The sequence below is a fragment of the Acyrthosiphon pisum genome, chromosome A3 (genome assembly GCF_005508785.2).
Source record: "Acyrthosiphon pisum isolate AL4f chromosome A3, pea_aphid_22Mar2018_4r6ur, whole genome shotgun sequence".
In the NCBI taxonomy this organism is placed as follows: domain Eukaryota; kingdom Metazoa; phylum Arthropoda; class Insecta; order Hemiptera; family Aphididae; genus Acyrthosiphon; species Acyrthosiphon pisum.
Window position 1 is genome coordinate 21,266,047 of NC_042496.1, and position 13,111 is coordinate 21,279,157.

Sequence of the window (13,111 nt, forward strand, 5' to 3'; positions counted from 1 at the left end):
GTACCTATATCTGAACGTTTGCTCTATACACGCGCGCGCGTTCCTTGTTACGGAAAGAAAGTAAAAAAGAGCATTGTGACGAACAATATTATTTGAGATTTATACACTGGCCTTCACCCAACGGAATTCAAATGGCATAACGTAATTCTTACGTTTGCATTACAAAAAAAAATAAATTAATCTAAATTCGGCATTTAGTTACTACAGTTTGTCGAAAGCCTAAACGAATTGATAGGAAACAATGCAGACTTCGAAGGTTGTTGACTATTTATATTCCATGTGTCATTCGATTACTCGATGTATCTACGTACATTACATCTTCGCCGAGGTCGCTTGCCGTGTTTGCATAAAATTACATTTATGTCACATGTGGCTAAGTGGCTATGTAGCGCACCCGAGTTTCAGACGGGATGCAAATAATATTATATTATAATATATTTAAAAAAAAAATACGTGCGATTTGGTAAGACACAATCCTATACATGTTGAAAAATCTCCCAGACGTGAAAGGTCCCGGCGGAACGTCGTAATTAAAATTCACTAAACGAATACGCCACCTGCAGCAGATACGATTATACGATGGCATTATATTTATACAGTGGCTTTGTGTTTTTTTGGTACGCTCGAAAAGGAAACGCGATAGTTGCACGTAAAAATTATCGAAAAACCATCGGAATATGCAAGTTTTGAGGTATTACATAAAAAAAAATATAAAGATACAAACGCAAAACGGAGGTCGGAGAAGTATATTATATGTGCTGTTAGCTCTTCGTGTTATTATTATTATTCAATCTTGCAGACGGCCAGCGTGTTACAATATAATATAATAATGTAAACGCCGTATAAACTTGTACTTTCCTTGTACGGAATCGTTATGAAACAGTGTACATACTATTGCAGAACAACACACGGTCCGACCGCAGTTTGACGGAACGGCCAAAACAATATTAATCAAACCCCCCCACCTTCGTTGCTCACCCACCCGTTTTTTGCGGTGCAAACGATTTCGCCCTAAATCACTCTGTGCGCACGGGGGCGGGCCGACACGTAAATAAAACATATCAAAGGTATAAAGCGCAATAAATATGTGTAGACAATAATAATATTATATATAATATATAATATATAGGTCTGTATATATATATATATAGGTAACACCAAACGCCGACCACATTGCCACGATATATATAGTACCTACTATAATATATGTAATAGGTATACACTATTGTAATGGTCAATAATGGAGGCTGAATAATTCGCTATTGGTATATTATAATAATATGTGGGACCCTCATCAACGATGTTCAATTAAATAGTCCATTTGAAATGTTAATACCTATGTAATATATTATTATAATGTGCGATTATTTGAACTAAATTTATATAGTCTATTTTTTAAGGTAGGTACACCTACCTACCATAGGTGTCACATCGAACAATCGAAAAACTTCGGACCAGCCGATTACTTAAGTGTAACAAAACAAATAACAGACAAAGGTGAATAATATGATATATATTCGCTTGTAATAATATAATAACGTGCATTTTGTGTTCTTATTTATATATTCACTTCAAGGGCGCAATTGCGTAATATGGTTTAGCGCAAGTTTTGATGCGTAATTTTATTCTTTTTAAATATAATGCAATCAAAGAATGCAGAAAAACCTATAAAACAAATCATATAAATATACCTACTCGAAAGTTGATCAAATCGGAGATAATGTCACAACAATAACGACCGTCTTGGTTGAAAAAAAATTTAAATTAAAAAATGAAACTATCGACTGTATATGACCGTGAATGATGGAACGACTGACGCCCAACCCTTAAACGTGGACGCGAACAATTGATATTAATATTCAATGGGTTATATAAGTACAAACAATAAAATATATATTATATGTATATATTATATTATTATGATGCGATCGTCTCGATACAACTGAATTCTAAGAGAGATACAATTTTTAATTATCTCGACAAATAATAATAATAATAATAATAATAATAATGACGAAGGTGTTCTATAGCCGTGAAAACTCTTTACAACCCCTGTAATAGATATCGTTGATTACAAAATCTAACGAGAATACTTTCTATAGAAGTCAGTGTATAAAGAAAATATCATTAGCCGGTAGATACCTCCGTCCGCCGACACATGATATAAGTATTATAGGTACCTAATGTTATTAAAAGAACGCCTAACTATATGAATATATGAAATATGTTCAACTTTTCTAAATATTTTTTTTATGCTTTAATATTTAGGTTATCTCTTATATGATACCATTAGTCACAAAGTATAAGTTTTCTGCGTTTAAATCAAATACAATTTTATTTGAAAAATCATTTTTTTATAGAACCTTGATTTTTTGGCGCTATTAGGAGGTACTAACCCTCAATTATATTTCTATTTTAAATAAGCCCAAACCGAAACCATATAGAACCGAAAAACAATCACGAGAAATACCAGAAACCACGGTTCAAGACTCGATAATAACACGTGTATAATATCTACTGTATCTGCACCTAAATTGAATAATTTTTTAACGAAATTCGCAGATAATATGTCGGTGGTGGTGGCGGCAAGGCGGAGACGGACGTGTCTAAGTATAATCGACCGCCGCGGTTGCTCGGCGGCGTTGTCTGCAACGCGTGCGCGTGTATAATAATAATGTTAATAATATAATATATAATAATAATAATAATATGTGTAACGCGGCGCCGTGACTATGCAAAAATCAAATCAACCGATTGACACCAGGCGGCCCCCAGGTGGTAGGAGAAGGGCAAAACTATAACGTGTCCCCTTTGACCCTCCCTCCCTCCCATCCTCGTCGCCACGGATCTAAGCGGAGGATTTTTTTCAACATAATATGATATTATTATACAGAGGTATAGGTTGTTAAAGGTGTATAATACGCCGCACGTCCTTGGCGCTCGATATGTATAATAATATTATAACACTATTATTCGGTCGACATATTATTATTCTTTTTTCTCCGACGATCGTCAAAGTTCGCACCACCGTGAAATGAGATTTTTATTTTCATCTTCATTTTTTTTTTAGTTTTTTAGTTTTTATTACCCGGTAGGTAGTTATAAGTCATACGCGCCGATAATATAATATTTCGCTCGGCCGTCGCAGAGTCTCCCGGACGAAGCGAATGCACGTTATAGGCGTGTTATATACATTGGTATGTACAGCTATAGAGGATGGCGCGTTACAATAACTTTATGACGGTTTCTGAGCGCTCGTTGGACAATAATGAATGATGATAATCATAATTCATAATAGTAATAATAACGATAGTAATAATAATAATAATAATAATAATATGTGATATTATGTAATGGTCCGAATCGTAAATAAATTATTAGGAGTTCGCGGGAAAAGTAATTTAAAATGAAAATAAAATCAAGAATATTTTAATACACATAGTTCGATAAAAAACGACTTCGGTTCATGAACATATTATTATAATATATCACATGTGATTTATAGTAATATTGTTGTAGAGGTTTAGAGAAGGATACATAGCTATACGGCGTATATTATAATAGGCATTTATCTCCAACTCAGCTGTTTTTCAATTTAATTATATCAAATGATTTTTTAATGAATAGTAAACTTTAACTAGTCTTACGATAGATCTATAAAACGAATTTGTGTACCTAATTGATTTATGATTTTTAAATATAACTTTTTTGACTATATTTGTTTTAAAAATAAAATAAATTATTTATTTTGGTGAATGCATAAGATGTCTCCTTAATCCTTAAAATAGTTATAATAAATGCTATGCAATGTAATAACAATTTTATTATTTATCTAGTAAAATGTTTTTAAAAGTTTAGGTTAACTAATATAAAAGCAATTTTTAACATTAAAATTATTATATAATACCATAGATAATATATATAACAACTAAAGAGCCGTATTCATAGTATCTTTATACGATGATGTGGAAGTCGGATGACATTTATTCATATGCATATTTACTGTATTTACAAAGATTGCCTGATTTATAAATGGTGGTCGTGAAATTAATAACTCTATAAAAAAAAATTCTTAATTTAAATAGTTAAGAATAGTATTTATTTGTACACTTAATTTACTATTTATTATCGTCTATAATATTAACTGTATACCTTAATCAATAATTAGTACAATTTTTAATAGATTTTTTACAATTCTAACATAAATAACTATTGATTGTCTAATAAAAATATAATTTGGCTTTTAATTAGATTACTAATTGTTATATAATATATTATATTAATTAACTCATGATTCAACAATCAGAAATGAATTTATCGTTTTTCACAGATAAATTTTTTTATTGGGTTCATTTTTATTTTAAGTATTATGTGTATAGAATATTTAAAAGACCACTAAACGTAAAAATATATCATTATTATTATTATTATTATTATTATTATTATTATTATTGTTATTATTATCTATCACCCACGTACATAATCACCGTTATTTTCATTTTTAAAAGACGAAAAAGAGTTATTTTTTATATAAAAATAATTGACCATTTTTACTAGTGTGTTCACGTATTGAATTAAGCTGGAATACTAAATGCATAAAAGAAATATATTTTTTGCATATATTATTATATGTTAAATTTGATAAGTACGTCATAACGGTACCTCCTATATAGTTTTAAAATTGGCCTATACGGCTACACTTATTAATTTAATATAATATGGAACTATCAATGTATTATATAAATACAAATTTATACTAAGTAATAATTATGAGTTATGATACTTAAAATACCAAAATAAACGCTGAAAAATTATAACTGGTTATATTATAACCATATAGCATATACTTACGAATTTTATAACCAGTATAAGTTTACCTATATAGAATTTTAAATTAAATGAATAATATACCAAATTTAGAATAGATATTATTTGTTTATGTTCTTACTTATGGTGTATTTTTTATTTATTTACCACCCCTAATATTTCGTTAGACAAATTTGACCCGTTATTAAATCATATATCATTTTCATTGAATTTCGATATTATTTGTTAGCAATAATTTAATTTATAAATGGGCGTGTGTATAAAATCTTCAATCGGATCACCCCCCAGAGTGATGCAACAATAATATCGAGCCTGAAAGACCCTTGGTCAACCTTCATACCTCGTTTCCTGCGCAATGATTTTGCGAAAATGTGTAGTACCCCAATCGGTCATCATGAAAGGATGTGGTCGAAATAATAAAATTGAGAAAATAATAAAACATCGTTATTTTAATTATAATGGATAAATGTCATTGCATGCATCTAAAAAAACAGGGGCATTGCACAGCTATAGGAACCCCATGTGTACACAGTCAATGAAGCATACATTTAAAACAATTTCCGGAATTATTATTATTATTATTTTACGCGCTTATAATAATTTATAGATTTCTCGCTTTTATATATTATTCAGTAACGCTTCATCATACAATTATTTGTCAGATAACCTTTTTAATATTATGTTTCATCGAAACATAAGTGTTGTCAATGTTACATTGTTACTGGAAAAAAATGTGTTCTAATGTAATGGTCTGTTTTGTGGTTAATCTAGGACCCCCTGGTTAACACCTGTCGTATACAATTTGTGTGTACCGTGCACGGTGTACATATATGCCTGGAACGAGTTGATAACGCATGATATAATTTCAGTACGCGTTTATAAAAGAAGATGTAAAAGTATATATAATATTAATAAACACTAAATATAAAAATGTTTATAAAAAATAATTACAATTTCTAAAAGTCGATTATATTTTAAAAATTGTAAACAAGTTTTGTAATTTATTTCAAAACAGTACTATAACATCCATTATTAGTAATTAACTATTGTAGTAATTAGTAATTTTGTTTATATGATAAATGGTAAATACATATTTATTACAATAGATTTTAATAAATTAAGTAATATAAATTATGAGCATAATAATCATTTAAATTCATACAAAATATAATCAACCAGTGAAAACTATTATTAATTCATTATTATGTATGTAAAAATGCATTATAAAAACTTGTAATTTTTTTTCTGTATCAAGTTAATTGTGTACCTAGTTATAAATTCTAAACAATACTGTGCAATAAGTTTATGCTCAAAATGCAATGCATTTATTACTCGATTGAAACTTAATTCCAAGGCAATATGAACTATAAAAACAAATTGTATTCAATATACTAATAAATTATTATATCTAGTAGGTAAACGCGGGGGCGAAAACCTTCGTGGTTTTTTCCTGTACCCTACAGCTAACAAGTGTTTGGCTAATATTTTTCTAAACTATTTTGAAAATTTCCTTAAGTATATTAAGGCTTAAACGCACATAAATTATTTAATTGTTTTCAAACATTTGACACAACCCGTCCAACTGTTGCTTATACAATCACGTTTACTTTTAACATAGGGGGCTGCATTGCGTGTAGCAAACCGTGACGAAAGTGTTTTTACTCCGGCATGGCATGTTTGAAAGAAAAGTTTTCCCCCCAAAAATAAAAACATGTTCATAGAAGGCACGAAATATCAGTTGGAAATAAACCAACGATTTAAAAAGTAGTGTAAGACAATATACAAACGAAAATTAAGACTTTACATGTACTAATATACTATGTACTAGTTTTAATGACAGTACCGAATGTGTAGGCAAACTTGTCATCTTAATTTATGTAGATGCAGTGTATAATATATCACTTTCGAACCGTGTTTGGATTAGTTTACGTTTTAGAAAGTCATTGGGACAACGCTAATAAAAACTTACACTTTTCTGTCCACAGTTGTTCATCACGATTGCGTTTTTAGAAAAAAAACATTATTTAAAGATGATATTTTCACTTTTTTTATTTCCCATAAAATAAATCAAATTTTAGTGCATTCAAAATTAAACTTTAAAACGTTTAAAGTTTTTTTCATATGCGTGTGCACTGTACACATAATAAAAATGTATGCAATATACACCACCAATAATGGTTCAGAGTGTTCAGATAATACAGATATTATTGCACTTCACAAAAAGTCACGTAGCTAAGTTATAGGTATGTGTCAGTAGCTATAGTGGTGTCGTCAGACAAAATAGGCAGCTGCCTGCTATGGTGTTAAAATTTGAATAGAATTTATACATTTATAGTTGTAAAAATATCGTATGATACAAAAATGAATTGCATATTATATAAGTTTTTAATATTAAATTATGAACCGCAAGGACCAAATTTTATAATTTTGTTCACATTCTGATTCGTCTGCTGGTGAATAAATAGGTACTAGATATTATTAAGATATATACAACTTTATTATATTATACGTAGTTTATATTATCATTACCTAGGTCCCAAATATTGAATTTGTATTATTTCTGCGATTATAATAACAGTTTAGGAACTTAAACAATGAGAGGTATCATAGTTTTTTATAAAAATTAACTATCTAAAAACAAAGTTACTTATGTATGGCTAAAAAAGTTAACTATAACTAAATATTTTTTTTTTAATCCATTCTACAGAAAGGACGTACATACCGTAATTTGGCATTTTCTGTCACGTGTGTTCGATGTACATTATAGTGTATCACACAGTGCGAATAAACGCGAACACAAAATATAAATAAACGATTATAGTTATATTAATATAACGTATCACTTTTACTCGATGCACTACACAATACGGTTTTAGAAAAAAAAATTAGTAAAAAAATTTAAGCGATTTAAAAACTACGATTATATTTATTAAATATTTTTTTCTTTTAAGTTTTGTTAGTGTATTATATTTTATAAAATTATTAGAAAAAAAAAAACAAACAACTAACGAACAAACACGCTGAGCGTGTTAAATATCGGGAGAATAAAACCCGATGTCCACTACCGCCGGTAATGTGGAACTCGCGGGTTGTCGTGCAAGACTGAAAAGAACCCGCCGGTAGACGGACAGACAAGAGGTGGCCGCTATTATAACGTATACCACCTTCGCGTGTTGATGCCCTCCGCCTGTTGCTGGCGCGGTGACGTCACGTGTCCGCCGGACGCAACCACTGTAACCGAACAGATGGGCTTTTCGAAGCCGTACGGAACGCGCGCGCGTCCTGGTTTTTTCCCCTTTTTTATCCATTATCGTTTTGTTTTCCGACAAGTGTTCACTGCTGTTTTTGTCATATTTTTGCAGACGTCGTAAGACACGATGTGCCACACGACGAACGATGAGATCATATTGATGGACGCATACATGTAGATAAAATATGATCGCAATAAATAATAAATAATAATAATAACATCGGTAAGTATAGCCGTATAGGTTATTGGTATCAGTAATATGACGTACCCATAATGTTCAATTTAAAACAAAAAAGGCAAAATTCTAATATAACAATAACATATTTTTGTTTTTAATTCAGTATATATATACGTGTTTTAGGTTTACTTATTGTTATTTTTTTATTATTATTACCATTTTAACGAACAGTTTATGTCAAGTATCTACATTTATGTAAGTATGCAATTTTTGAAGTCAATATTTTCAAATTAGTATTAGGCAAGATCTGACAGTATATTGGGTATATATATATATATATATAATATATAGACAAAATGTAAGTGGTACCTATCATATAGGTAAATCGGAGGCGTAATTTCAATTTTTTTTTCGAGTGTGCCAGCTTTTAGGTAGGTTAATTTTAACATTTCATCGGGTCGTACCAATATTCATTATATATTATGTACAATATTAGGTACGTAAATATTCTCTATTTTCTTTTAATAATTCTAATCTAAATTATTATTGTTCATATCGACTATAATGTCATTTTTAAATACCTAGCAATCGAGAAAATTGGAACTTGAAAGCTTATAAGTTATAAATAACTAAAGCAACCAACTGGAACAATCTCACTGTTATTTAGAAAATTTTTATGTACTTATTTTTGGTAGGTATAAGAATAGGTCGTTAAGTATTTTTACCCTCTTAGGTCCAACCCAGGGCGGTGCTCAAACGGGGATTTTGAGGTTTACGGTAGAAATGTTTGTTTCCAAATGGTTTATATTGTTTATAGGATAAATAATTAGTAGAAATTAGTATTTATTATTTGGTTGCCATTGGTTAATTGAGCAGATCAGGTACAAGTATGCATCAAATCAAATTTTTGCACATTGCCTACTTGATATTATACCGTTGCACATTGTCCGCGATCTGACGTACCTATAGTCGAATTGCCTACCAGGGGGGCCGAGTTACACCCAAAAGGAGTTGAACAATCACAATTTTTTCAAGTTATAACTTTTACGGGCAACGAAGTGCGTGGATCAGCTAGTGCCTAGTAATATTATATTATGTTATACATCATAATATAAAATTAAATTATGATGGCATATTGGAGCATTTATGAAAAGCCAATCATCATGTCCCACTCACATACCCTTGCTTGTGGGTGGGGAAGGTGAAGGGGGTCGAAATGCCATAGATACTTGGAGAATGGGTGACAAGTAAATAAATTATCAATACTCGTTGGCCGGAATTTCGTTGCACTTGATCAACATTAATGTACGACCACTTATAGACAACAACGAGCGATTTTACTGAGAAAATAATCGGTAAAGACTATTTTCCAATGACTGACGAACGGAAAATATCGCGATTACCTAAATGGTAATCATACCTATACGAGCGTTTTGTGTAGATGACCTATCGGCTATCGTCGGAAGTTCGCTCGCAGTCATCGGCACGATCAGGAAACACGATGTTTATCAAGATAAATTCTCAATTATTATGTTTTACTATAGCAAACGTCTGTACTTATATACAAATTAAAAACAACATTTCCATTTCAAATGATTTTACTATTGGACTAGTGTTAGACAAATGTGCCTATTATTATTTTAAAACCATAAAACTTACATTAAGTTTGTGTCTCTGTGAAATATTACCATAGAGACATAATAATATATTCAAGCCTGGGGAAGTTAATGATAATTTTTAACTGAGTTAAGTTAAGTTAATGTAAAATATTTTAACTCAGTTAATAGTTAAAAGTTAACCTAATTTTTTTTTTTAACTCAGTTAAGTTAAAAGTTATATGAACATTTTCAATTAACTTATTAACTTAAGTTATTATTTTTTTTTTATATAATATCTTTATAAATACCCAATAATATGGTTTAAATAATAAAAATCATAAATGTTATTGAACACAGAAAATAGCCAATAGCTTTTCTATGCATGGGTACTGAATTAATAGAATTATGAAGTAGGTACGAAAAAAATACAAAATTGAAAATGCCAAAACAAATACAACCTTTTGATTTATTGATATACTAATACAGATAAGTACTATACATTTTTTTAAAATTATTAAATAAAAATAACATGGTATTTAAGAATGTACTTAATTTTAAACTCTGAATACTTTTTCAGGGTACTAAAAGCCTAAAACTGTTAGAGAATATAGCCAACTTTTTACTTCAGTAAAATATTTATTTAAGAAATTGATTTAACTATATTTGTAATTCCCTACTCTAGTAAATGGTTATGTAATATATATCAATAATAATTTTTATTTTTATTATTTAATTATTTATAAATTAACTTAACTAGAATTTGATTAAAAGTAACTCGTTATTTATTAAGTTAATATCAATTAAAATAAGTTAAGTTAAAAGTTAAAATTAACTTAACTTTTAACTTTTTAACGCGTTTATGCCCAGGCTTGAATATATTAATCTATAAAATTAAACAAATTTCCCTCTCCTCATATATCCGCCTAAACTGTGGTTTCCCATAACCTCAGGTCAACTTTCCTTTTTGTACAACTCGTCATTGATCTTCTAGCTATTACTGACCTCGTACAAAACACCTAGTTTATTTCTGAGTCAATTTATTTTGATTGATTCGTAAATATATATGTAATAAGTAATAACCAATATTGTACATATCGTATTGGTTCAACTATGAAACTTTAAATAACAATACAGTACCTACTGTAAATAGGAGTTAAGCACTCTCAGTGTTTATTTAAGTAAATAATAACTTCCCTGTATTTGGGGATGCCTTTCAAATAGGTAAAATATATTTATTTGAAATTTTTATAACACAATATTAATAAATTCTAAGTTTTAAATTGGTATCTTCATTCCTATTTCTTACACATATGTAGTACGTGTTACTTATATATTATTATGTATATAAAAAATATAAATGTATAATCTTGATATTAATAATAATAAATATGATTAATGCAGACAACATTTTTAATTACAGCCCATGAGAGATCATTAAAGTTATAACTCTTCGAATTATCATAATACAAATTACAGTATATTTAAACGACTTACCAATCTTTGTTATGAAAGTATCCAAATGAAATATTGAAGAAATATAACATTATTGAAACAAAATTTTTTTTAAATATTGTCGGCACAGTCAAACATACTGATTACTGGTACATGGAAAAACTAATCAATTAAAAAAAGAAAGTAGCATTATTAGTTATTATGAGAAAAATTATTCATAAGCTCGTAAAAGTAAATACTAATAATATAAGTAATATATAACAGGATGACCACCACTGGTTTTTTTCCAGTTACTGAAAATCGATTTTGAGAATCTATTGGGTTCTCAAAAATATTACTAGGATTGACAATTGAAATCGATTTTCAGCGAGGGCTCGTTTAGAGTTACAATAATCAGTATTTTCTAGTCGGATTTAAAATGTACAGTGTCGCCACTTTCTGATAGTATAACAAGCTTGCAGATATCATTATTAGTTTTTTTTTTTTTATAAATTTTTGTTTAAATCGTCAAAACTGTTTCCAAGTAAACCTATGAAAAAAACCCGTGGCGTACGGGAGTAAACTAGTGAGCCCAAAAAGGGGCTCATGTCAGTCAACCTATTAAGATATAATAATAATAATATGTTATATATGTTATAAACAGTTAGTGTTTATAGTAGGTATTTACCTTCAATAAATAAAATGAAGAAGACATGAGCCGGTAACAAGAACAAAAAAAACTGTGAGTAAACATTTTTAACTTATAAATCTAAAGTTTTTCAAGTAAAATTTGAGATAAAGTAATTTGGTTGGAAAACTCTAACTTAAAGTCTGATCATTGACAATTTTTATAGTGTAATAGTCGTTCGACGACCATTTAGTTTCAAAATGTAATTTTTATAATTAAAAAAAAACTCACACAAATCAGATATGCACTAAGATCAATAATGATCAATTATAAATATGTATATAAATGTGAACTATCGAAATTAAAAAAAAAAATGTCAGCTCACATGAACAATACGCATAATATAATGTTCATATTGTGTAAATTATGCATGTAAAGCTATAAACAAAATATGTATATTCACAGTTGGGTTAGGTTAGGTATGTGGTATTTCTAACAATTTAATAACTCGTTCATTTATTTTAAATTATACAATTTATTCGTTAAACCGAAGCATTCGATCCTCGATTTACTTCACACGGATCGTTGCATAATATTCTGCGGAGTGAACTTGAAATCTCCACATCCATTACACAATGTCACCGCAAGTGTATAAACTACATACGGTTGCCCACTATATATAAGACATAAGAGGAATGTCTTAACCAGACAATACGATATACACATATATATATATATATAAACGTATATTCACCTTCTCGCAGACGTTTCATCCGTGCGGCACTTCGTACAAACACATATCTTGGCTCACACCGCGCGTTTATTTGCCCTGTTAGTTTTCACTCTTTTAATAGTTTGTTTTTCCCCTTCGCTCTTCTTCCATATTTTGTTTCAAAGCCTTTTTTTTTTTATAAATGTGTATAAATATATATAACGCAGAAGTATCTTTACACGTTTCTTAGAACTTAGCCGACGCGATCTCACATTAAAGACAATGACCGTTAAACCGTTCCTATAGCAGAAATTAACTTCCACTGGTCATCCACAGTCGTTTTTACTGATTGTCTGCGATCATCACAGCATGCGTACACAGACGAATCAAGTTCAGCTGGGACGGATAGCGTATCATAGATAGGTACCTACTACGGCCTTCGTATGCGTTTAAGTTTAAGAAGGTACACGCAATAATAAACACAATG

The 13,111-nt window shown here is 29.6% G+C and overlaps 1 protein-coding gene across 1 annotated transcript in view; it reads right to left on the minus strand.

Annotated features, from left to right (window-relative positions):
* The window catches only part of LOC100166039, a 127,879-nt gene extending 119,926 nt beyond the window's left edge, over positions 1-7,953 (minus strand). The window contains 1 exon segment of the mRNA XM_029491600.1: positions 7,550-7,953. Coding sequence (XP_029347460.1) covers positions 7,550-7,562 — 13 coding nt within the window. The 5' untranslated portion in view covers positions 7,563-7,953.
* Positions 7,954-13,111: the final 5,158 nt, after the last annotated feature.